The sequence below is a fragment of the Rhincodon typus genome, chromosome 3 (genome assembly GCF_021869965.1).
Source record: "Rhincodon typus isolate 14 chromosome 3, sRhiTyp1.1, whole genome shotgun sequence".
Taxonomy (NCBI): domain Eukaryota; kingdom Metazoa; phylum Chordata; class Chondrichthyes; order Orectolobiformes; family Rhincodontidae; genus Rhincodon; species Rhincodon typus.
The window spans coordinates 66,951,683-66,978,797 of record NC_063334.1 but is presented as its reverse complement, the minus strand read 5'-3'; the positions used below and the strand labels follow the sequence as shown (position 1 = coordinate 66,978,797).

At 39.8% G+C, this 27,115-nt stretch overlaps 1 protein-coding gene across 2 annotated transcripts in view; it reads right to left on the bottom strand.

Annotated features, from left to right (window-relative positions):
- LOC109932236 (protein-lysine 6-oxidase-like) overlaps positions 1-18,841 on the bottom strand; it is a 37,605-nt gene extending 18,764 nt beyond the window's left edge. Inside the window, exons 1-6 of one of the 2 annotated variants that reach the window (XM_048619028.1) lie at positions 17,776-18,841; positions 17,532-17,640; positions 16,558-16,695; positions 7,692-7,848; positions 4,792-4,887; positions 4,594-4,709 (exon numbers count right to left, since the gene is read on the bottom strand). In XM_048619028.1, the coding sequence (XP_048474985.1) occupies positions 4,594-4,709; positions 4,792-4,887; positions 7,692-7,848; positions 16,558-16,695; positions 17,532-17,640; positions 17,776-18,499 (1,340 nt within the window). In that variant the 5' untranslated portion in view covers positions 18,500-18,841. The remainder of the gene's footprint in view (positions 1-4,593; positions 4,710-4,791; positions 4,888-7,691; positions 7,849-16,557; positions 16,696-17,531; positions 17,641-17,775) is intronic. The other variant, XM_020531456.2, reaches the window with a different exon arrangement.
- Between the last annotated feature and the right edge of the window lie 8,274 nt (positions 18,842-27,115).

Sequence of the window (27,115 nt, the reverse complement as noted above, 5' to 3'; positions counted from 1 at the left end):
TTCCTAAGGTACCAATTGAATTATTTTCAAACTTTGAAACGTGGGCCGCGGTGGCATGGTGGCACAGTGGTTAGCACAGTGCTAGGGACGTGGTTTCGATTCCAGCTCGGTTAACTGGCTGTGTGGAGTCTGCACATTCTCCTTCTGCCTGCATGGGTTTCTGTCAAGTGCTCCCATTTCCTCCCACAGTCCAAAGATGTGCAGGTTAGGTGGATTAGCCATGCCAAATGCAAGGTTGTGCGGGTATAGTGGGATGCTCTTTGGAGGGTCATTGGGCCAAATGGCATCTATCTGCACTGTAGCGATTCTAAGAAACTATGAAGTTTTCAGATGACACTGCTTCCAAGCCTGGTACTCAAAGATTTAGTGGAGAATACATCAACAGCAATAACAGCTGCCCCATAGCTGTTAAATGCTCAAGGAGATTCTGGAGGAAATCCCACCCCAGAAAACTGCTGGCCAATCTGACTAGCTGACAGTTCAAAAGACCCAACTATTGGAAGGTGCAGTGGACAGGATTGAGACTATAAGCAGTTCCCAGAGTCTAAATCCCAGATCTTGGTAAGTGCAGGTCTCTTGGACAGGAGGGCGGGCGTTTGATAGAAAAAAGTGGGGATGTTCATGGAGAGACCAAATTGGAAGGGAGCATCTATAAGGATCAGACCATGTAGGGGATGGGGGGCCTGATGATGATAGGCTGTAAGTGGAGTCCCCCTCACAATTCCTATTTAAGGCTTGAGGAGGGTCACTTTCAGAGCACACACCCCTCCATTGCTGAACTTCTCCCAGCTTGAACATATGAGATCTTGGCAGGAAACAGCCCTTACATGGTCATGGATTGACCATGTAATAGATTGGCCAGTTAACAGCATAATTAGCATGCATGCAGATATACCAAGTGACCTAGTGCTATCGACACATGACAGAGAGATCAGGATGGGCGGGAGACTGGTGCGACGGACAAGCAAGAGTTTTACAGAGCCCCACCTCCATCTGAAAACCCCCCAACAGGGAAATGTAAAATTCGACCTGTAGAAAAATTTGACTAAAAGATCCAATTGATTAAGTTAAGAAACTGGCCAGAGTTATACCAGTTGTCATTTGTAAACCTGGGAAAGATAATGTTTTGTTCAGCAAACTTATTAAGGGATATGGGCCAAAGGCTGGCATATGGAGTCAGGTCACAGATCAGTCATAATCTGATTGAATAACAGAACAGATTGAATGGCCTACTCCTGTTCCTAAGAGAAATGCATGTTTTAATTATTTACAATGAAAGTAATTGATGATCATTACAAAGATCTGGGCACTGCATCAGAAACAAAATTAACAGAATAACATAGCAGACAAATAGTATTCTTTTTCTGCAAAAGTAGATGATTGTATAAGAAATTCTTTAGAACTAACAGTGACAACAGGGATTAGGCCAAAACTTTCAAAGTGATGGATAATTTGAGAGTTGAAAACTGCCTCCATAACTTTGGAGAACGTACTCATGCAAAAGCAAAAAGCATCCTTTTATTTAGAGATGTGATAAACTTGGAAAAAGTTCAAAAAGGAGGTCATGTCAGCTGGAAGCAAGATAGATATTGGTATGTAATACAGATAAATTGAGGGATGCAAATCTTGAAGGTAATTTTGAAAATATTAGGACCAGAGAGTGGAGATATTCATCAGCTATTTCCAAAAATCCTTTGTACTTTGTTTTAGCTTGCAACAATGAACTGGCCCAAATGAGCTTTTGTGATACATATTACTAGTACTAAAGATTACAGTGGAGGTAATGATTATATCGGATCAATGGGGACAGAGAAACAGGACAGCTGAGTGTATAAAGTTTACTTTTCTAACAGTGGATATATCTGGGTGGAGCAGAAGTAACACTGCCTGCAACATTTGTTTGAAATATTTCACAATCATGGTCCTTACCATATTAGAGCTCCAATCCAAAACTGGAGTTGTGATGGAATAAAAGTCAAAAGGAGAACTCAGTGATGAGGAAAGCTAGCACCAGAAGAAGGAAAGGTCAGAGAGGAGGAATTGCATGCAATTATAGAGACTTTTCAAAAAGGGGCTTAAACAATGACTGCTGGATGGGAATGGAAGCAACAATAATAGTTCACAACAGTAATCCAGAAAGTTCCTAACAGTAATGAATTTGACTCAGTATGCTTCATGTGATCAAGACATCAATTGTGATGAGTAAAGTTTATAAAAGTCAGTAGAGCTATGGACATAACTCAATAAAAATTCAGTAGTGGGGCCGATTGAAATGGACGATTGAGGTATACTGTTGATTCTTGTAAAAACCCACATGGGTTCACTAATGTCCTGCCATCCTTATCTATGATTCCAGATCCCCAGCAATGTGGTTTACTCTTAACTGCCCTCTGGGAAATTAAGGATTGGCAATAATTGCTGATCTGGCCAGTAATGCACATGTCCCATTAACAAATTTGAAAAGAAAATGTTGTTTTGCCAGACATGAGCCAACATAACAGTTGGACCAGGGAAAACCAGCAAAGAATTCTCACAAGACTGTCCTAGTTGCCTAATTTGCAGTGGCAAATAAGATGCATTCTGGGGAGTGATTTTTTTTTAGAACAGTTCATTTATGGAATGAGAGCATTGTTGGATAGGCCAGCATTTATTGCTCAACTTTAAGGGCTGAGGGCCTGTTGGGAGTATTCAGTGTTAAGAGTAGGATATTCTACAAAATGTATACATTAAATAGTAAGTAAACCCAGAATTAGGAAAACAATGGTGCAAGATATCTGTACAAATAAATAAAATAATTTGATATTGTAAATTGTCATTTCCTGGCGTTCTCATACAGTAAGGACCATGATTTTATAACAATTGTGAAATAGTTCTAATGTTGTAGTGCCACTTCTGTTTTTCTCCAACAATATATATCTACAGTTAAAAAAAAACAAACTTTATACACTTGGCTGTCTTGTTCCCCTATCCGAAGTGATCCTATACAATAATTACCTTCAATATAATCTTTGGTATTGATAAAATACATACTTCTGTCTCTAAAGTCCATCTTAGGCCAGTTTAGTATTGCATTTTTTAAGAGAGGGAATTCATTATTAACTTCATAAGTATCTTACACATTTTTAAAAAAATCAAATTATTTTATTTGAATTACATCAACACATACGTAGAAGAGGAACCGCATATCATTTAAACTTAAGAGAGAGAGAGAGATATTTTAACATGTGGAGGCGAAGGGTTGGCAGGAAAAAGGGACAGAGTGAGGGGAGCAGTGCAACAATGGTATTTAGGATTAGACATGTACAGTGTAGTCCTGACAGAAGAATAATAAATACAATATGCCTGCCTATGCACGTGGAATAGGCTGCAGATAAATGAATAAAATACAATAGCATGATAGAAATATTTGTTACAACAATTGGTCTGGGTAGAAGTAGCAACGATTCATGATTCCATTCCAATTTCTCTGCTAATTGAGCAAGATTCAAAAATGTTAGACTTATGTTACCTTTGGGAACAGAATACCAGTGTTTTAATTGTTCACAATCCTAGGATTTCAATGGTGTTCTTTCCCACTCATTATATATAGTACTAACACATTTGTCTGTTCACATTAATTTAATGCCAGACAATGAAGTGACACAATAATGATCAGTTAGCCAAATCAATGACATACACTGTGTGTGTGTTTTAGGATGTTGTAAGGGAAAGCAATGACATGTTTCCAGTAAAATACATATTGTAATGTCATTCTACACAAAGAAATATATGTGATCTGATCTAATGCTAAATGCATATTCGTCTAATTATATGTTCTCATGTGAATTCTTGACTGATTAATTATATTGAAGCGTACAATGACAACTTCAGAATTTTTTTGAAGTACTGCAATCTACTTTACTAGTTTCTCATATTTTACTTGCTTCTCACAAGGAAATTGATTAAAACTATTTTGCTTTCATATATGCATAAAGAATACTAATTACTGATGTAAATGCAATGGATCAAGGATTAGTGTTTTTTAATGTCATACCTTTCTTCTAAAATTGCAATATGTAACAGCATATTTTACACCAATTTGGATGTTTTTTGTATACAAATTACCTAATGTTAATATGCAGCTGGTTGGGGTTAATTGACTGGGTGGATATAAAAGAGACATATCAGGGCTGTCATGTGGTGCACTGGTAGTGTGCCTATCCCTGGACCATGAGGACTGGGTTCAAGTCCCACTTGATCTAGAGTCATATAATAACATCTCTGAGCCAATTGATTATAAAAATAGGTTCAATTTTAAAAAAGGGGGAAATGTTGGAAAACAATTTACTGGTGGTGGTTAATAGATTTTTTAAAAATCTTAGGTGATTTGGTGATGGGGCAAAAAAATTCAGAAGTTTGTAATAACACTTCTACATATAGAAAGAAAGCATTAACAAAAAGCGGAAACATGTAGAACTGGTCTGCGGATGGAGCTGTAAGACTGAAAAGTTGATCAACTCTATCTATAAAGAAATATGTCTTAGTTTCACTTTCACCAAATTGGTTTGGATCAGAAGTGACACCTAGGATTTACGTAATGTCTCAAGCACTTACTGTGAGATTCTACAGCCCGAGGTATAAGCATGATGGCCTGTATAACGAAGGTCACAACGAACAACATTATTGGCGTAGTCTGATTCTGGCACTAAATAGCTTGGATTTACTGCAACCTGTTGAATGAGGAAAAAACACATCAGTGACAATTCCAATAATGTTATTCCCCTTCAGTGATGACTGTGTAGTATCACTTACTTTTAGTATATAGTTTCCTGCCTTAACATCTGTAATATCGATCCATTGGCAGTCAATATCAGCATTGTAGGTATCGTAACACCCTGGACTCAATCCCTGCAAACACAAAGTCAATTTTAGAAAAGTATACAATTTATATAAATATATTAAGAAATATGCTTCAAATTTGGTTGACTAAACTTTCCTTTTGTAAATTAATGGCATTTTTATGAAAAGGCTGTGAACGTATTTTTTCTTAACCATAAAACTTTGTATGTCTCATGACAAATTACTCCCATTTTTAATCAAGCCATTTAGAGAAGCCTTGCATTCAGTCAGTTGTCCTTCAGGGATGTTCTGGAACAGCAGAATTTTTCTACACACTTGAGTTGTTACATTGCCCAGCTCTAATTGAAGGCATTAAAAACAATATGTGCTACAGGCAAAATTCACTTGAGTCAAGCTAAATAGAGTGGCTGATGCCTGAAAGGCATTATTGAACCAGTTGGCTTATTTAAAGACAATCAGGAAGCTTTTCATGGCCATCATATGTAGCTGTTAATACAATTTTGGCAGAATTTGTATTTATGACCTGTGCGGCTAGTCCAGCAAGATAATCACTAAAAGTTCAGGCATTCGGCTTTCTAATTGGCTGATTAATTTGAATGGCAGTAACTGACAGAAGTGCAAGCATGGTAGGGTGGGTCACTTTCTATTAAAGCTCTTTTGTACCTGACAGTAAAAGTTAAATAATTTGAATTAACTAATAAATTTTATCTCCATATTTCTATAAAATGTGATTTCCAGTGTTCTTCTTTTAAAATTTCTTGACAAGACACCTAAAGACTACAATAGAGAATTGAGTACTATTTTACAATTCACTTTTGTTCATAGGAAATTCATGTAAGTACTTTTCTATTTTTATACTATCTTATGTATGTAACATTAACTTAAGCCGAATGAATACTATGCTCTATTATATTTTTGTTTTGATGGTGACAACATGTAGCATTCATAGGCGTACTCTCAAATGTGCTACAATGATCCTGTACAAGTAATGGATTCAGAAAAATTTATATCAAAACCAACACCTGAGTTAGCAGCAAAATAACAAACAAATGTGGTTCCCTGCTTCTACCAATAGTGTTAGTTTTAGTCAATGATAGGAGTAAGTAGAGTTGCTGATGTTCAATGTCCATCAGGCCAAGCTCCTTACAGCCATACTGAAGTTGAAGAAATTCTGTAAGTCCTCTACAAATAATTGAAGCAATTTTGCTCTCACTGACTTGCATGGGTCTTCCCCACCCACTGCTGATTAGCTGCAAAAGTAAATCTTAGAATAATATTCATGTACATTCTTTATCCAGATAAAAATAGTTCAGGAGGAAAGATTCTGGCTAAGAATTCGTTAATTTGTTTTTTGAAAATGTAAAACCTAAGCAATCGTTCAGTTGTTTTTTGAAAATGTAAAACCCCACATGAATTATGGGAAGCCTTACTATATTACAAAATTAAGCAAATCACTGGTATAAAAGCCTACATTGTAAAAATGGTATTTTTTAACTGCATGACAGCAATGCAAGTCGACATCTCAGAACTGTTGTAGACCTTTTCTATTTATCCAAAGAACATGATACTTTTCTTCTGTCAAGCTAATTCTAGGAATTCCAAACATATTGCTAAATTAAATTCCATTAACCATTTTGACCTGATTCTCTTGTTCAATGTTTAAAGTATATGCAAAGAAAACACATAAAGAATAATTGTTTAAATTGCAAGCTGCAATATCATTTATTAAAATAAAATCGGCTTTGAGAAAAGCTAAGCTCTGAGTAATGTACAGAAATACACATATAATATACTAGATAGTGGAGCAGTGGTACTGTCAATAGAGCAGGAATCCCAAGGCCCATGCTAATTAATGAATTGGAAATTGAAAGCTAGTCTTAGTAATGGTGCCATGAGACTAGCATAGGTTATTGTAAAAGACCATCTGGTTCACTAATGTATTCTAGGAAAGGAAATGTACTGTCCTTTAATAAAATTAAAATCTTTTTGCAGATGCTAGACATTGGAAATATAAACAAAGTACTGGAAGAATTCAGCAAGTCTGGCAGCATCTGGTGGAAGACAAATAGAGTTAACGTTTCAAGTCCATGAGGAGTGAGGTCCACATCCAACAGAAAAATGATGGAAGAGAAAAAAAATAAAAAGAAAAGCAGAAAATCAGCAATTGTACAATGTGCACTTTCTGGAATCCTTGCAAATCCTTTTCTTGCTCTACCTAATGCGATTTTATATACATTAGTAGGATATTGAATATTGTCGTAAATTGAAAAAGGTAGCGGTCTCAAGATCAATTTTCTGGGGATCCAACTTGACGTTTCCACATCAACTTGGTGGTATTTTCTCTACTTAACACATAAAGAATTACTTTAATTCCTTTGGAGTCTTTCATCACCACAGGATATCCCAAAGGGCTTTAAGCCAAATTAAGTACATTGACGTGTGTTCATTGTTTTAATGTAGGAAACCCAACAGCTAATTTGTGCACAGCATGCTACTGCAAACAGCAATGTGACAATGACCAAACAATTTTTGTGTCATTGGTTCATTGGCTAGGACACAGGGGATAATTCTCCCACTCATTTTCAAAACATTCACCTCAGAAGAGAGACAGACCCTTGATTTAATCTGTATCTGAAATACAATATCTCTGACAGTACAATACTTTCCAATCTGTCCCGCTGGACTGTCAGTCTTGAATTTTGTGCTCAAATATAGAGTGGGACTTCATCCCACAGCTTTCTAACTCAGGTCAGTATGCTAGCAACTGAGCCACAACTAACACAGATTAAAGCTATTTCTAAGAATCATTGATTTGTTTCATAACTGTATAATATTAAAGGTTTTTCGTGTACCTGTGAATGTGCTGTGCAAGCATATCTTCTATAATACCCATAATCACAAGAGGAGTCCTCCAGACAAAAACTGGCTTTATGTCCTTCAGCAACTTTTCTATGCGTGGTGGCATCCAGAAGATCATAATGGCTGAATTCATCCATGCTGTGGTAGTGCCTGTGATTTAAAAAAAATAACAAATAATGTTATTGGAATCTCACCAGTACTCTGTGGCTGTGGATGTTAACTGGTTAAACTCCAACTATACTTAGGCATACATTTGGAGATATCTAAATTTCTGCTCTGTGAACTTGTACCAAAACTTCCTTGGTTTCGGTAAGTGGTTTGTATGTTCCATTACGGAGGGACCGTTTCATGTAGACTATCTAATATATGTAAGACTCTACCAGGCCATATTTTTCAGTGGGCTAATTTGGAGACTCTTAAAATCGGTAGCTGGTTTCTGTGTATGTCAGCCAACAAGCCAAAAGCAAAGCTGTAGTCACAGTCTTGCCTTTGTAATTACTGTACATTGAATTCCAAGGCTATATAAAGAAATAGATAAAAAGTGGATTAAAGTAAAGCAGAACAGGAATAACGAATCATATAGCAGATCTGAAATGGTGATCTGGCAAGTAGGGCTGCAGGGGCAGGTCAAATTAAGTTGTAAAAGAAAATGTCATTATTTGCTTTGGCTAAATAGTTTGCCAACTGAACAATTTGGTAATGGGTTATGAATGTTTTTAACTAAAGTTATGCAGCAATTTAGTTATAATATTGAATAGATGCAGTTTCATAGGAACAGTATTTTTTTCATGAAGGAAAGACTTGCATTTATATTGAGCTTTTCAGGATGTTCCAAATTGGTTTACAGTCTATGAATTATTTTTAGAAGGTAGATTCTGTCATAAAATAGGAAATGCAGCAGCTAATTGGGCACAGCAAGCTCCCAAAATATGATAATAATATGAAATGGGTGTCACTTTATTTTTGAGCAATGTTATCAAAATCAAAGTGCTGTTTGTACCAAATCTCCAAGCATCCTTGGAACCTCTGTGTCCACCACTGATCAATCAGAAATCTGCACACTTACCTGTTATGTAGCAGCCAGTAAAGATTGTTTAGTATAGAAAGTCACACAGAGACCTATGAAGAAAATCAGTGTGGAAAATGCCCTCCCTTTTTACAATACTCGCTGCAGTTTGGTTAGTTTAAACGTCCAGTGTAAACATTGGTATAATGTCAGTGAGAGAATAAATGGGTAGTGGGTGAGTTAAGTGGATAGGCTGGGCAAGGTTGCAGGTGGGTATGCTAACAGATGCATAAGTTGGCAGGTGGATAGGAGGACAAGTTTATGAAGTGGGTCAGGGAGAATCATATTTGGAGAAGTAGTCAGGTTGAGGAGTCAGACCAGGTTGATCAGGTCGGATCAGGGTGGCTAGTCATGTAAGGAAGGGTAGTCACTTTACTGGCTGGTCAGGTCAGATTAAGAAGGTTCATTGGGTGGTGAGAATAGTCAGCTCAGATCGAGGGGTTAGTCCAATGATAATGCGGTATCCAAGTTGGTAGTTGGTGGTCGGGAGATGGTATTCAGATCAAATCAGGAGGTGGTTGGGGTTTAGCACAGTCAAAAGCGATGGTTGCGGGGTGGGGGAGCGGAGAAATTCAATGGAAGTAATGATGAGGGCGGAGGTATGGGCAGTCAATGGTGTAGTTACCCAGGAGTTAGACCAAGACTATTGTGTCCAACGTTTCTGGTTTGCTGTCCAGTTAAGTACATCACAACTACTGATATCTCTAATTCTAATTTAATGTCAGATACTTCTGTGGGGGCTCCAGAGAGCAGCGTATTTGCCCATCAGAAATTCAAACTCCCGTGAAAGTCAGCATGTTGGGACTTCAGATCCCTGATACACTTTGTAGGTCTTATGCCTGGTTTCCAATGTTCCAGAAACGCAAAGATCTGGGCATTACTTGTCATAATGGCAAGATTCTCCAAAATCTACTAGTATCTTAAGAATCCATTTCGAAAATGTGCACTTAAATGTGTGCAGCAAACTCTTTCTCCCAACTTTCTGGCCTTTGTTTTTCTGTCTGCCATAATGTCATGCTAACTGGTGACTTGTTTGTCAGTCATTCCCTGTTACCTTTGATGCTCTCGTTCAGACCCCCATTTGAGTCAGTAAGTTTGACTTCAAGTCCAACCATGGAACTAGGCAGAAAACTGAAGCTTGATAATACTTCATTGTAGTTCCGAAGAAATTTCAGGGATAACATGCTTTGGTTGAGATGAATAAGTGACCTCATCTGCCTCTCAACTTAAGAGATCCCACACCAGTATTTCAAAGAAAAGCCAAGGAGGTAACCATGATAAATCAGAAAATATTTATCCCCTAATCGATACAACGAAAGCAGACAAATTTTCTCTTATCATTTATCTGTTTGTGGGAACTTGCAATGAACAATCTGGCTGTGTGGTTTCAGCATTACATCAGATTTAGCCAAACATCACCAGGTCTGATTTAGTTTTGCCAAGTTCGCTTGAGTGTCATTGTTCTCTGTTAAATAGCATCCATTGCATAGGGTCATCTAAACTTTTTACCAGCCGCCTTCCTACCTAAGTCCTGAATTTCCTGTTCTAACTCAAGTTTTCTCCAGTTTTATCTCCTCTGCAACATTCTGTCCTCTTGACCCTATTCCCACTAAACTGTTATAGGACATTCAGGAAACCCATTCTTCTGTGTTTCTTAACCACTCAACACCCTATTTTTAAGAAAAGCTAAATTATATTAAAATGAAGTGCCCACTGATCTGTCATAGAAAGCACCTGAAACTCTGGAATAGAGGTGTACTTCTGTCATCTCCTGTAAAGGCAAGAATCAGTGGAAACAAAAAGCGCTGCATCTGAACATTGTATTAAGTACAACCACAGTGCTAATCCCACATCACCAATACAAGTGCCAAAAGATCTGCAGTTGTAAACCTAGCTGCCAGTGTTGGTACTTCCGGTCTGGAGGCACCAAAATGATCTGATCATTGTTAGGAGATTGAAAGGTCAAAACAGGATTATTTGTGTTAGATATTTTTAATCACCCTATTCAGAAATGTTCTCATCATTCTGGAGAAAATGGGATTTGAACTCAGGCCTTCTTGTACAGAAGTAGAGATACCACAACAGTGCTACAAGAGTCTTCACTTAAATGTCATGCTGCCCTCCCAACACCAGTTTCTTTGTACATTCTTTAACTGAAGCAACTGATTTGCTGTTAAAGATGAAAAGTATGGCGAGAATCTTGGAGTACCCCTCTGGTTTTATTTGTATGCTTGTATCTGGGAAGTGGAACGTTTTCAGGGACACAGGTCAGTCAAATCAGTCCCAGCCTATTTAATTCAGCTATAAATGTTCCAGAATTAAAATCTTCTGTCCATGTATTACTGCAAATAATTACAATTAAAGTTTCAAGTTTAATTCTTTATAATAGATTAGTTTAGATGATAGTGTGGAAATTGTAACACCAACACCACCATGAAACCTTGAAGTGATTTCTTGACCCCAAGTTATTTTTTGTGAGCAAAGCAGGGTGGATACTTGATAATTGCTGAAAGAAATAATTTTAAACTTGGTTGGAGAAACAACTTACTTAAGAGCACCAAAGGGCTTGAAATAAGCATCTAGCCTACTCATAACTACATAAAGCTAGGAAGACAGAATAGGAACAAAAATTGAAGAAGTTTACCCAGATTATTTTCTAAACAGATTGGCTTCAACTTTTGCCAGAACAAACTGCTGACATATTAAAACCTCTAGTATGTTAATACCCTCTTTGTCACCATTGCCAAATCAACTGATTCATCTTTGTGCACAGTTGATTTTTTTTTCCATTATGGGTGCCAACACTACTCAATCCAAAAAGCCATGATTTTAATCATTGAAGTTGTATTACAGAACAATTAGTCTCCCAGTATTCCCACACATGGAATATTTTATTCTGATTATATGTTTAGGAAATATATAGAAAAACAACACTTTTCTCCTGATTTTGTCAATCAGCATATTGGAATAGCTAAGCCATGAATGCAAATCACAACCAAAGCTAATGTGAGACTACACATTAATTAATCATTTATTGTCTAATTTTCCATCGTTTTACATAGAAACACAGAAATAGGGAGGAGACGAGCAGGCCGATGATCAAAATTTCTGAATTTTTACCCTATTAAGTGCCTTAAGCAATTTATCTTTTTACTGATATTCATTTAGCCAATAAAATCCAGGTAACCAATGTTTTGATCAATGTCTGTGTTGCTTCTTGTAAAATATGAGCTAATTGCCTATTTCTTTAAAGAAAAAATATCAATCTCTTAATCTCAAGACAGCATGTTTTTGAAATGCACATCACTGTCGAATACAATTTTATATCAAGAACAACTAAAGCCAATTAATAGCATTGACCCATTAACACTTTGAAGCAGCAAATGCTCCAGTGTCAAAATGCAGTACTTCAAGGTGCCATGCAGAATACTTTTGTAAAATGGCTGAGGAACTAGGTACAAAGATACGTTGCCCTCAAGACTTTCACAGTCCTTCAACAGTGACAGCAGAAACAAGTCGTCACCCATTGTATATGTAGGGCAACAAAGAGATTAGATATAGAGAGATAGGCATCCACATTTAAAAACATGGAAGAAAGGCTAAGTGAAAATGACAGAAGAGCAAGAATCTATTATGCAAATTAAATCGAGGAATACAGCTTATGATAGTTTGAGGGTCTAGAAATGCCGATGTAAGAAAAATAAGAGTTGTCGATACAGCATACATTTTATACGTGAAATCATATTCTAAAAGTTCTTTAAAATATGCATAACTAAATAAACAATTTTTGAAATGTTTCAATTCACAGTGTTGCTTTGCAATGCTCAGCACCATCTATTATACAGTGAAAATATTCTGAACTCTACTTCAAAAAGCAGATGAGATGCAGATGAGAAAAAACAAACTCTTCTGATCTAATGCCACCTGTGACCCCAATGGAACCCAAGAAGAAATTACTCTCTTACTGTTAAACATTATTAAATATGCTCATATTAATAGGAGGTGTAGTACCCCTCTTCCCTTCCTCAGTGGTTGTATCACAGCTCTGGGCACTTTAGTTCAGTCCCACATTGCACTGCAATTTCATTTTAGGACAACAAACAAAATGAAAGATAATTTGTGTATCTTGGACCTATTAGCAATTATAATGGAAAATAAAGAAATGCCAAATATTACTGTCAAGTATTAGAAAGATACTTTGTGTATATCTTCACAGTAGAAAGCACAATAAGTATTTTGGAAATAATGGGGAACCAAAGGTCCAAGAAGAATGAGGAAAGTAAAGCCAAAATCAGCGTAATTTAAGACCTATTACAGGACAAAACAGTGGGAACGAATAGGAACAAATCCTTTGAACCTGACAACCTGTAACCTAGATTTTTTTAAAAAGGATAGCTGCAGAGACAGCAGATGCATTGATTTTGATCCACCAGATTCCTTAGATTCTATGTAATTCCTAAGGATTTGAAGCAAATATAACCCTGTCATTAAGGAATAAGAACAGAGATGGTATTATAGGCCAATTGACCTAACATTAGCAGCAGACAAAATGCTGGAATTTGTTATTAGGGATGTAATAACAGGTCACTTAGAAACTCACAATATGATTAAGTAGCATGGATTTGTGAAAGGGAAATAGCGTTTGAAAAGTCTTTTGGTGTTTGAGAATGTAACCAGTCAGATGGGTAAGGAGAAAACCGTAAATATGGTGTACTAAGATTTTCAAAATGCACCAAGTAAATGTTTAACACAAAATTAAGATCTATGGAATTGGAGGTAACATATAGGATGGATAGAGCTCATGCTAATTGACAAAAAGCACAGTGTGGGAATAAATGAGATAATTTTGGTCTGGCAGGTTCTGAATTGTAGTGTATTGAAAGGATCAGCCCTCGCATATCCAATATTTGCAAAGCATGTAAATTACTTGAGGGAACTGGGTGTAGTTGTCCATGTTTTCTAATGATACCAAGTTAGATGGGAGAGTAAATAATGAAGTGGATGCAATGAAGTTGCTTAGGGATCCAGACAGGTTGAGTGAGTAGCCAAGAATTTTGCAGATACAGAGTAGCAAAACATAAAGTTATCACTTTGGTAGGATAAATGAACAAGAAGAATATTTTTGGATGTGAAAGGCTAGGAAATATTTGCATTCAAAAGGGCCTGAGTGCTGTATACGTGAATCACAAAGTTAATATGCAGGTACAGCAGGCAATTAGGAAGGCAAATGATAGGTTAGCTTTCATTACAAAGGGATTTGAGCATAAGAGTAAAAAAGTCTTAATACAATTACACAGAGTATTGGTGAGGCCACACATGGAATACTTGAGCAGTTTTGGTCACCTTATCTAAGAAACAATCTTTATATGTCCTTGAGGGAATGCAACAAATGTTCACTAGGGTGATTCCTGGAATGACGGGATTATCCTGTGAGAAGAAATTGAGTAGACTAAGCTCATATTTCTCAAAATATGGAATAATAAGAGGCGATTTAATGGACTCAAAACATTTTCAGGGACTGGACAGGGTACATGAGGAGAAAATGTTTCCATTGATGAAGTGATCTCGAAGACAGTGTCAAAACCTTAGAATTGGGAAATGGCCATCAAGATGAGAAGAATTTATTTTCACTCAGTGTTGTGAATCTTTGAATTCTTTACCCCAGAGAGCTGTGGATACTCAGTAATTAAGCTTTTTTCAAGCAAGAGGCAAGTCAATTTTTAAGCCCTGGGAGAATTAACTGTGTTAGGGATAGTGCAGGAAGGTCGAATTAAGGTAAAAAGGCAGCCATGAGTTTTTTCGATAGTGACACAAGCTCAAAGGGTAAAACAGCTCACACCCATACATTTTTTGTTGATTTTATGTTCTTAAAAAAGATGAACATTTGTCACTATTTCAGTAATTGCTTTTTTGAAGTAATGTTCCTTTGGAATACATTTCTGATCATAAGATCTTTGGCTTTAAATTAAATTTAGGAATGGAGTCTGGGATCACCTATGAATCTATTAACTGAAGCCTTCCTTACCCCTTTAATACAGGTCTGACTCCTATGAAATTAGCTCAAGACATATCATACACAATAAAATTTTGTACCACTCAAAGGCAGTAACAAGAACTGAATTCGATGAACCTTCCTTTTATTGACTCCTTATGTGCCATAAAGGCTTCTTTCTTTAAAAAAAAGTCTATACTACCAAGCTCTGTAGATTTTGTATGTTATATATCTGTGCCCTGACAATTATATTATTAGCTTTGTAAGCATGTTGAGCACCATAAAAGCTTTTCACTCTTGCACTCTAGAACAGATATTGGCATTTGCATTTATACTGCACCTTTCCTTGTCACAACATCCCAAAGCATTTTCAACCAATGAATGAATTAATTGAAGTGTAGTCATGGTTATTATATAGCAAACCTGATTGCCAAACTGCCCACAGCAAGCTTCCACACGCAACAGTGCAATATTGACCAGATCATCTATTTTAGTGATGTTGATTCAGGGACAACTATTTGTTAGAGTTCAGGGGTAATTGCCACTGGTTCAAAATAATTATTTGAGATGTTTTATCTTTGCCTGAGAGGGTGGACCACTTCAATGCAAACTCTCATCCGAAGACCACACCTACAAAGATGTGGCACCCCTCAGTACCACACTAGAATCTAAGGTTGGAATATTGACTCAACTCTTGGAGTGAGATTCCAGTTATAGCACGCCATTCCAGCAAGGACCCTATCATGCTTCTTAAACTTGTATCAAGCTGGATCAGAAAAGTAGAGAACAGCATACTTGCATTACAGCAAATGAAGGAAGACGTAAAAATGAGAGATGGGAAAATTGCCTGAAAGTATGAGGATGGTTTTTTTTTTAGTTAATCTAATGTAATTAGAAGGCATTGCTACAAAATCTACATCATGTTCAGAAATACAAATTGATTTGTATACACATTGATTTACAAATTGCTAAATGTTGGTACACAGGTACAGCAAGTAATCATGAAAGCAAATAGGGTGTTAGAATTTATTGCAAAGACAATTGAATACAGAAGTAGGAAGGTTATGCTTTATACAGGGCACTGGTGAGACTGCATTTGAAATACTGTACATAGTATTAGTCACCTTATTTAAGTAATGTTATAAATGCATTGGAGATAGTTTAGAGAAGGCTTATTGATTCAGAGTCATACAACATGGAAACAGACCCTTTGGTCCAACCAGTCCATGCCGACCATGTTCCCAAACTAAACTTGGCCGATATCCCTCCAAAGGTTTCCTATTCATGAACCTATCCACTAAAACCTGGAATGGGCAATTTGTTTTATGAAGAAGGGTTGGACGAGTGAGTCTTGTATCCACTGGAGTTTAGAAGAGTAATGGAGCAACTTGATTGAAGCATATATAATCCTGAAGGGTCCTGATGGGTAGACATGGAGAAGATGTTTCCTATTGTGGGGGAATCTAGAACAAGAGTGGCTGTTTAAAAATTTCCCTCAAAGAGTTGATGGCCTTTGAAATTCCTCCGAAGAGGTACTGAAACAGAGTCCTTCAATATTTTTAAGGCAGAGGGTCTGTAAATTATTGTTAAGCAAGGGGGTGAAAGGTTATCAGGGTAGGGAGGAATGTGGATTTGAGGTTACAAATGTGATCACTCATCATCTTATCGAATGGCAGAGTAAGGGACTCGAGGGGCTGAATGGCCTACTTCTGCTCCTGAATTGTATGTAAGCATGTACATTCATAACTGTTGAAGTCCGATAATGGTAGGGAGCGCACATTATACTGCAGTCCCCACTTACCGGTGACAACTGTGCCATTCCCATGAGTAACGAGGTCGGCTTGGTAAAAAGTCTGCTGTGCCCTGGTTCTTCACTCTCTGTGGGAATCTTAGCAGCACTCTCATATCATAGTCTCTGACGTCCGCACTGTACGCTGAACTACAAGGAAATGTGAAACGAGAGAGTCACCGTCACGCAGTGAAACATAAACTGCTTGCTTACCAAAAATCTCCGACTATAGTTCAACAGATGGACAGAGTGACATTTTCGGGCCATCATTACATGAGTAGCCCTTCCTCACCTGGAAAACCGCTTTAAACAGGTTACAGCTACCGCTCTGAATTTATAGTTATGAGCTATATTTTCACATTAACTGGATTTTGGAAATCCAAGTGAATTTCCATTGAACAAATCAGAAGTTACCCAAATGAAATCCGTTGTTAGGCGTTCTGTTAAAGTCATCTGATAGAAACGTAACTTAAAAAAAACATTAGAAGTGTAGTGCCCTAGGACACGGAACACATCCCAAAATGAGAACTGCTATTATTCAGAAACTAATTTAATCCAGGAGCTATTGCAGCTGTACCTCGCCGTGACTTCTCTCATCCTGCAGTTTTCCTTAAACTCTCTCAATCCTCGCTTCTTAATTCTGGATTCATGCCGAATCCTGTCTCCAAATTTGCGCCGAACAGTCTTAAAAGTCAAACCACAGCACACCCAGCTTATCGTTGTACAGCTCCACCTGCTAAATTCCTATTGTATCGGACCGTTGCATATAGATCGTTCCATTATAATTTTATGGCTGCAAGTTTACGATGTTTTTCTAAAAAAAATTATGAACTCTGGATGAGGTCGGACGGGGAAATTAAAAACATAAAACTTTGCGGGCTGTGAGAAGCTACACATAGTAATGACGCGAAGGCAGAAGAGGAGTTCAAAATGCAACTGCGATGTAAGAAGACGGGAGCACATGTTTTTGATTATGTACACTGTACCTTGCCAAGCAATTTTCCTCTGCGGCGCATCTAAGGTTGTACATGTGCATCTTCTGAACGTATGTTGAGACTTGAATATAGTACGGATCTGGGACTAAATCTGGTAAACCTAAAATAAAATGCACGGATTTAATTCAATTCCGCGTTAAAACAAACACGATGCAGATTACAAGAGTATATTTGCAATCAATTAATTCAGTAACAAAATCTACTTTCTAAGAAAAGCAGTTGAGCAACAGCTTACCATGCTGGAAATATCTGGTACCGTACCCAGGTCTGCGGGGGCGAACTCTGGGTCTCTCGTACGTGTCGTAGTAATTGTAGTAGGGGTTGTCATCTGTTTGCTTGTAGGGGTTGTAAGGGTCATCCCCAACCATGACATCCGAATTGGCAGTCCCTTGAAGGCTCTGGCTCGTACTGTTCTGGCCAGTTGCAGGTGCCTCACGGATATCCTGGTTGGTGGAGCCTGGGGTTACCCCAGCCCCTTGCCTGAGCCCGCTGCTGGATCGAGCCCCATCCTGATTGCGGGGCCCGGAAGGTCTAGCATTGCCACGATTTGAGCTTCGCGACAAGTGCCTGGCACCGGACGAGCGCTGCTGGGATCGGGATGAGGTCGAGTCCCCGTGTTGTCGGACTGCGCGGGCACCAGAGCTGTTTTGGGAAGACTGAGCTGTTGAAGATGAGGGTCTCCTCCTGGCGTTGCTGTCTCTGCCGCTGCCCACCGTGCTGTTGGTGTCACTGTCACTCAGTAGGAAGAGGCGGTTGCTCCCGCTTGAGCCCTGGGGCGGCTGATACTCGGAGCCCAGGCTCAACAAACTATAAACTCGTCCGTTGTTTCTCCACTGAATTCGCTGGCGCCAAACGGCACTGCTGTCCTCTTCTTGCCGCTGTCCATCGATCTCTCGAACCAGGCAAGTCAAGTAAAGGCCAATAAGTTTCAGTAAATACATTAATGTTTGATAATTCATCTTTTAAATCAAGCGAGAAAAAATTGTAACTTCCCAGAAGATTTTTTTTGTCAAAAAAGTCTATATTTCCATCAAATATATTTTAAATGTAAAAGTTCGTGTGATTCCTTAAAATATTATATATATATATGTACACACAAAAAAAATACTAGAGAGTATTCAAAAGCTGGTTTGCCAAAAGCTGCAGCTGTATAGAGTGCCTCACATTTTCTTGGTACTGTCTGCAGTGGAGAAGGAGGAAGGGATTTTAAAGTTACTGGCACATTAGCAAAGTTACACAACCTGCTCCCAGGCTACTCGCTATTTGTTCACGTAATGCCTAGGAACGTGCAGTTTGACAGTTCCTCTCGTTCCCTTCCTCCACTCCAGCCGACACGAAGGAATTTCACGGCCCCAGACAACCATCCGTTTTGCGGCTCGCCAACTAACCGGTGGGTTGTGCCAAAGTATGCACAAGAAAAAAAAAATTAGATCATCAGGGTGAACAGCATGCCGATCCAGGCAAAACTTAATAACACGTGGCGCGGAGGTTTGAGGGAGTTTAAAGGGGTGCCCGAGGGCGGCTGTGACTGAGGTTTGATCACTGCATGTGCCATGTTCTGTTACTTTGCCATCAGAAAGCAGAACCCCAGCCAGAGAAAATTAGAGACGGAAAACAGTATGTGGTCGTCTTCTGGTTTACGTACCTTAATTTTAAAGCAAACCCCGTTTTACTCAATTTTGCGGGGTGGGGTTCTGTTCTGTTCGAAGTTTAGTCTCTCTAAAGTAAGTTTGCACCACTGCCCTTAGGCTTGAATTTATTTTATTAATTTTACTCTAATCGTGGATTCCACATACACAGTTCTATGCAGCTTTTAAAATTCCATGTATATTAAAGATTGTTGATACCTATAAATACATCTCCGAACAGATTTTCAAATTGATTGGATCTGTGTTAGTTTTGATTTGGAGAATTCGTAACGGATCTGATCGAAACAAATTTTGGCACATCTCAGTTTGAAGTAATATCTGATTCACTTCAATTCCTCAAATTCCACAGAGCTACGAATAACTGCAAGTAGACGGTTAAGGAAGAAAATCAATCAGATCCATAAATTGTGACCATAAATTCTTACGTTTGGAAAAAAAATTGTTGCCTTTCGGTGGTATTTGCCTTTTTCAGACGTGGGCGCCTATGACGAAATTATCCAAATGTTCCCCATTTTTAGAATTTACATGTTTTTGAAGGGAGTGCCCGCTCTCTGCAGAAACAGCAAATGATCAGTTACAAAATGTGGAATATAATTGGTTACTGTTTATGTCTGAAACGACACTGCAAATAGCACAGGACAAATCGGGAAAATGCCACACGGGTCAATATTTGTGTCTTCACTTTTGATTTGAACACTGTAATTCAGTTTAAAGAAGCGCCAAAATAATCTTTATGAAAGTCATGAAGCGAAGTTTAGGAAACCAGTGCGGTCTCCTGTGGAAATTCACGGCAAAGATGTGTTTGATTACAGATGACTCAAATAGTTTCTAGTGGTACCCGGTATTTTCAGAATAATATCTAATTTTCAAGTAAGAATGAGGCTTACAGACAATACATTCGATATTCCATATTCCTTTAACCTTTCAATCCAAGGTGTCATTTGGTTTTATCATTTTTCAGGATAAATCTTAACATAAAATAGATTTACATTCTTTTAAACTGTTGTCGAACGGCACTTTCAAAGTTAAAGTCTCATATATCCCGCTGTAAAAAAAATTAGATGGACAAAAGTTGAAGGAAATTCGAGATCTGTTGTTAAAATCTGTTATGTGCTTACCGTGATTCCCTCAAACTTTGTGTAAAATGAACTCTGTTCAAGCATAATCACGAACATCTCTAAAGTTGTGTCCAACCCCTAACTTTGAACCACTATTCATCCAAAACCACCCAATAATCACTATGATACAGTATGTCTCGTTCGTTTTAAAGCAGACTGAAATTAAGTAAAACTTTTTTTTTATTATTTTCAACGATTTGAAGTAGAAACGTGAACCAGTTCCATCCACTACCTTTTCTCAGGTTATTCTCTCTGACATATTCTCTCTGTTAGCCTTGTTTGCGCCCCACAGTGTCTAATTCCTGTACTTTGCTGCTTGCATTTCACAGCCGCCGCATCTGTTGAAACGGCTGCAAAAATTCTACTTTCTTTCGAACACTTCGTCTATAATTGTGAAATCTAACGCAACATATGTTATCACAGCACAAACAACTGCCATTGTTCATTAAATATCCATTTTCAAGAGAAAACAAAACATTTATAACGCTTTAGTAAACGCAAAAGATAAACGTGAGAGCCAATATGCAGCGAGATTATTCTTTTCGGATTTTCTTCTGGCGATAGTGCATACAAAGGAATTCTGGTATTTTGGCAGATAAACGATCCGCAGCAGTCATTAGGATTTGTACAGTCCGGAAACATTTGGAAGTCCGTAGTGTTGAGTGATTTGCAAATTTATTTGAGATGTATAGTTCTTTTTGAGAGGTCGGGTCGTTGCGTTTTTTTTTAAACAGTTCTCGTAATATTTAATGACTTTGCTGTTGGTTAAGACCGGCTTGCAACAACTGGTAATTTTAACGCTTTAAAAATTGTTTCTTTAAGATATTTGATTTCATTGCTGTTTGGTGTGTGCCATCTAGTGTCGGCTGAGAGGCACACCGCTCTTTCCAAGTTATAGGTGGAAATAAATCTCACAGGACTGATGCATTAATGTTTCGACTTTATGAGAGAATGTGTGTTATTGATTCCTCCTGTCAGAGGCTTCTCCTAACAAACTTGGAGCAATGTGTTTAATGCATTCTTAGCTAAAAGCAGTCGATGGAAGTTATTACTTTGACTACACTACACTAACCTCAGGAAAGGGGAATGGTAGGCCATTCAGTCCTTCCATCCCACTTCCATGAGATAGTAACCGATCTTCTACTTCAACACAATTATCTCTCACTATTCCCAAAATACCTTGATGTCTTAAATGTATAGAAAATCAAGGGGAGGCATTGGCTTAATAGTATTATATAGCTGGACTGTCAATCTAGAGAACCAGGTAATATTCTGAGGGAAACTGAAAGAAGTGCAGGAACAGAAACAGAAACTGCTGCAAAAGCTCAGCAGGTCTGGCAGCATCTGTGGAGAGAAACCAGAGTTAACATTTTGAGCAAGAGTTGTGAGGGAGGGTCACTTGACCCGAAATATTAACCCTGACTTGTCTCCACAGAAGCTGCCAGATCTGCTGAGCTTTTCCAGCAGTTTCTGTTTCTGTTTCTAATGTTCTTGGAACCTGACTTCCAATCCCGCCATGACAGACAGTAGAATTTGAATTCAATGAAAAGCTGGAATTAAGAGGCTAATGATCCATTGTTGATTGTCAAAAAAGACTCATCTGGTTCACTACTGCGCTATAGGGAGGGAAACTGCCATTCTAGTCTGGTCTACATGTAACCCCAGACCCACAGCAATGTGGTTGATTCTTAACTATCTCCAATTGGCAAGAGGGATGGGCAAAAATTGCTAGCCTAGCCAGGGATGCCCGCATCCCATGAATGAATAAAACAAATATCAATTTCACTTTTTGAAAATACAGCCGTCTGAAGTAGAGATTTCCAAAGATTTGACTGTGAATAAAGAAATTCTTCCTCATCTCAGTTTTGAATGGTCTATAATTCTGAGACCATGTCCCCAATTCTAGATGTCTAGCCAGAGAACCATCATTTGTGCATCCACTCTGTTGATCTCTCTAAGAATTTATGTTTGAATTAGATCACCTCTTGTTCGTATAAACATCAGCAAATACGGAGCCAGTCTAATTGTTATTTCCTCACACGACAATCCTTCCATCCTAGGAATTAGTTTAGTGAACAGTCTATTATGCTCCCTCTTTGGCAATATATCTTTGTTTAGGTAAGGAGGTCAGAGCCTCAAGTGGATGATCGATCTCGGTCTTCTCCACTGCTCCACAGCATTACAGACACCAGTCCTCAGCCAATTCAATTCACTCCACGTGATACCAAGAAATGGTTGGAGGCACTGGATACTGCAAAGGCTATGGACCCTGATAACATTCCAGCAATAGTACTGAAGACTTGTGCTCCAGAACTTGCCACACCCTTAGCCAAGCTGTTCCAGTACAGTTACAGCACTGGTATCTACCCAATAATGTGGAAAATTGCCCAGGTATGTCCTGTACATAAAAAGCAAGACAAATCCAACCCAGCTGATTACCGCCCCATCAGTCTACTCTCGATCATCAATAAAGTGATGGAAGGTGTCATCAACAGCGCTATCAAGCAGCACCTGCTCAGCAATAACCTGCTCAGTGACGCCCAGTTTGGGTTCCGCCAGGGCCACTCAGCTCCTGACCTCATTACAGCTTTGGTTCAAACCTGGACAAAAGATCTGCATTCCAGAGGTGAGGTGAGAGTGACAGTACTTGACATTAAGGCTGCATTCAATTGAGTGTGGCATCAAGGAGCTCTAGCAAAACTGAAATCAATGAGTATCGGGGCTAAGTCTCTGCTGGATGGAGTCATACCTGCACATTAGAGGATGACTCTGGATGTTGGATCTCAGTCATCTCAGTTTCAGGGCGTTTCTGCAGAAGCTCCTCCAGGTTGTGTCCTAGGCTGCTACCTTCAACTGCTCCGTCAATGACCTTCCCTCCATCATAAGGTCAGAAGTGGGGATATTCGCCAATGATTGCACAATATCCAGCACCACTCATGACACCTCAGATACTGAAGCAGTCCATGTATAAATGTAACAAGATCTGGAAAATATCCAAAGTTGGGCTGACAAGTAGCAAGTAACATTCATATCACATAAATGCCAGGCAGGGACCATTTCCAATAAGAAACAATCTAATCACTCCTTGAGATTTAATGCTCTTACCATCACTGAAGGGGCGGCACGGTGGCTCAGTGGTTATCACTGCTGCCTCACAGCGACAGGGACCTGGGTTCAATTCCAGCTTCGGGTGACTGGCTGTGTGGAGTTTGCACATTCTCCCTGTGTCTGTGTGGGTTTCTTCTTCCGGTTTCCTCCCATAGTCCAAAGATGTACAGGTTAGGTGGATTAGCCATGCTAAATTGCCCATAGTGTTCAGGGATGTGTAGGTTAGGTGGATTAGCTATGGGAAATGCAGGGTTACAGGGATAGTTTAGGGGGATAAGTCTGGGTGGGATGTTCTTTAAAGAGTCAATGTGGACTTGTTGGGCCAAATTGCCTGTTCCCACACTGTAGGGGTTATATGAATTGGCCACTGTTAACATCCTTGGGGTTACCATTGACCATGTACCCAACTGGACTCACCATAAAAACACATAGCTACAAGAGCAGGTCAGAGACTAGAAATACTGCAACGTGTAACTCACCTCCGGACTCCCCAAAGCCTGTCCACCATCTACAAGGCACAGTCAGGCATGAGATGGAATACTCCCCACTTGCCTGAGTGAGTACAGCTCCAACAACACTCAAAATGCTTTATACCATTCAGGACAAAGCAGCCCCCTTAATTGGCATCACATCCACAAGCATCCTCCACCAACACTCAGGAGCAGCAGTGTGTACTATCTACAAGATTCACTGCAGAAGTTCACCAGAAATCCTTAGACGGCACCTTCCAAACCCGCAACCTCTTCTATCTAGAAGGACAAGGTCAGAAAATACACAGGAACACCATCACTTGCAAGTTCCCCTCCAAGCCTCTCACCATCCTGACTTGGAAATATATCACCGTTTCTTCACTGTTGCTGTCCTAGAATTCCCTCCCTAAAGGAATTGTGAGTCAACCCACAGCAGGTGGACTGCAGTGTTTCAAGAAAGGAGCTCACCACAACCTTTCCAAGGGTGACTAGGGACAGGTAATAAATGCTGGCCAGCCAGCAATGCTGCCGTCCCATGAAGGAATAAAAAAAGAGCTGCACACAGTGTTCCCAAGTGTGTTCTCACCAAGGCTCTGCCTAACTACTGTAAGATATCTTTGGTGCTGTAAACCTCTCTTAGTAAAGGCCAACATACATCTTGCCTTCTTACTTGTTTGCTGTTTACTGTAACTGCACATTAACTTTCAGTGGATCGTGAAGAAAGGACACCCTCAAGTTCAACACTCACCATTTAATAAATGCTCTTTGGGCTGCATCGTACCAGAAATCAGCAAAGTATTAATTTTGGCAAGTTTCATGAAGGGTTTCTTCCTATTAGGCTGGAGAGTTTTCACATGCTGCCTCTTCAATCTCTCCTCTTACACAACTATACACCACACCCCTCTGGTATCCTGCTCACTGTATTCTCTCATTTGCCGGAGATGGAAGTACTCGCCACTTCCAGGATAACCTGGGATTTTAAAATATTTTTCTTTATTCGTTCACGAGATGAGGGCATCGCTGGCTAGGCAGCATTTATTGCCATCCCTAATTGCCCGGAGGGCAGTTAAGAGTCAACCACATTGCTGTGGGTCTGGAGTCACATGTAGGCCAGACAAAGTAAGGATGTCAGTTTCCTTCCCTAAAGGACATTAGTGAACCAGATGGGGTTTTCCCAACAATCAGCAATGGATTCACGGTCATCGTTAGACTCTTAATTCCAGATATTTATTGAATTCAAATTCCATCAGCTGCCACAGCGGGATTCAAACCCGGGTCCCCAGGATGTTTTCAGGGTCTCTGGATTAACAGTCCAGCGATAACACCACTAGGCCATTGCTTCCTGGCACAGCACCATATTTAGAAGCTGTTGTGCACCAAGCCAAGAGTTGGAAGTCCAAAACTGCTCTGCACGGTTCATATTATATGCACTGGACAGGACAGATTGTGAAAAATTGGCACCCTGCTTTGTGGACAGGGACGTGAAGGTAATGGAAGATAGGATGGTGCAGAGGAGGGCTGTCTGTTTCCCATGGGACTGGCAGAGGAGGCTAATACACCAGACCCTGCCAGCCTGGTTCGAGGTTGCCACCAGTCAGTGCGGTGTCCACATTCTGGAGAAATGTCCAGCGATGCAGGAAAGAAGTCAATTACCTTCTCTGCTCTGCCAGGGTAAGTGCAACCATCATTTCTCTGCTACCACTCTCATTGCAAGCAACATTTTTCTTCCCCCACATGCGTGCACGTGCGCGTGCGCGCACACACACACACACACACACACACACACACACAGTCTCTGTCTCTGTCTCTCTCTCTCCCTACTGGAATACTTCACCAATTTTCCCTATTCTCCCTGCACCAGTACTGACAGCTGTATCATCCACATTCATCTCACTCAATCCCTCCATTTGTTTCTCATTCCAAGCCAAAACAGCCCACAATAGGACAAAAAAATGCCAAAATGGTTGGTGGTACAGCTGAGGTTCGGCTCCTCACCTAATATGAGGAGAAGATTCTAGTCCTGGCTGGGGAGGACTGACAAATATCCAAGTCCCAGCAAGCGACAAAGAAGTATTGTCCACTGGTATGATATTCTCCCACTGCAAGCATGGTGAATGTACTCTTAACTAACTCAAACGTCTGGCCCTTGCTTGTGACACATCCTCTCCTCTGTCTTCTGCAGGTAAAAATGGCATCTGCAGAGTCTCAACAACCAAGAGACACCCCCTCCTCCAGCTCTGAAGAATAAGCCACAGACCCCTCAGATGAAGCACTGGCAAAGCTGCCTCCTGCACTCTCCAACAGTTCAGATATTGACACCAAGTGAAGGTAATGGAGGGTAGGATGGTGCAGAGGAGGGCTGTCTGTTTCCCATGGGACTGGCAGAGGAGGCTACGACACCAGACCCTGCCAGCCTGGTTCGAGGTTCCATTGCCGATTCAGCTCTGAAAAATAAGCCACAGACCCCTCAGATGAAGCACCAGCAAAGCTGCCTCCTGCACTCTCCAACAGTTCAGATATTGACACCTTGGTAGTTATTTTAGCTGGAGTACCTACTGGTGAGGAGATCGCCTTCCCATCTCTGTAACTGAACAAGGAAAAAATGGTGCAGATCACTGACACTCAGAGGACTGGCGGAGACCAGGCACTTGCTAAGTCCCAGGCAGATGAGGATCCTATGGTGTTGGTGATTAAAAACTTCATAGAAATGCACAGGAGAAACAAGAGCAACTGGCAGGTTTGTGGCAGGCATTGGGCAAACTGACAATGTTTGCAATATTGGCGCAATGGTGTTGGCGCCATGCTGCCTCAGGCATGTGAGCGTCTGACAGGTTAGCTGCTGCCATGGACAATGAGGTCCAGAAGTCTCAGAGTCTGCTGGATCAACACATGGACCTGCCTTCTATCACTCCAGCCATTGGTGCTCAGCATTATTGAAAATGCAACTTACTCGCGGTGCCCCTTCTGCAGAAGGAGACAGACAGTGCTAATAGGCACTCAACAGATGAGGAACCACATATAGGCACCCCAGAAGTCTCCTCCCATGACTCTCCAAAGATGGCCGGGTCTTCACTTCCAGCCTGCCTGTCACCCTCAGCCTTGTGGGAGCTAATGCCCTGCAGGAGGAGGATGCACTTGCCTTTGGGCAGGACATACTTGGAATATCTGGGTCTTCTTGCCAAAAATGGTCTTGGATGACTTGGCCAAAACTTCAAAGCTCACAAGCTCCG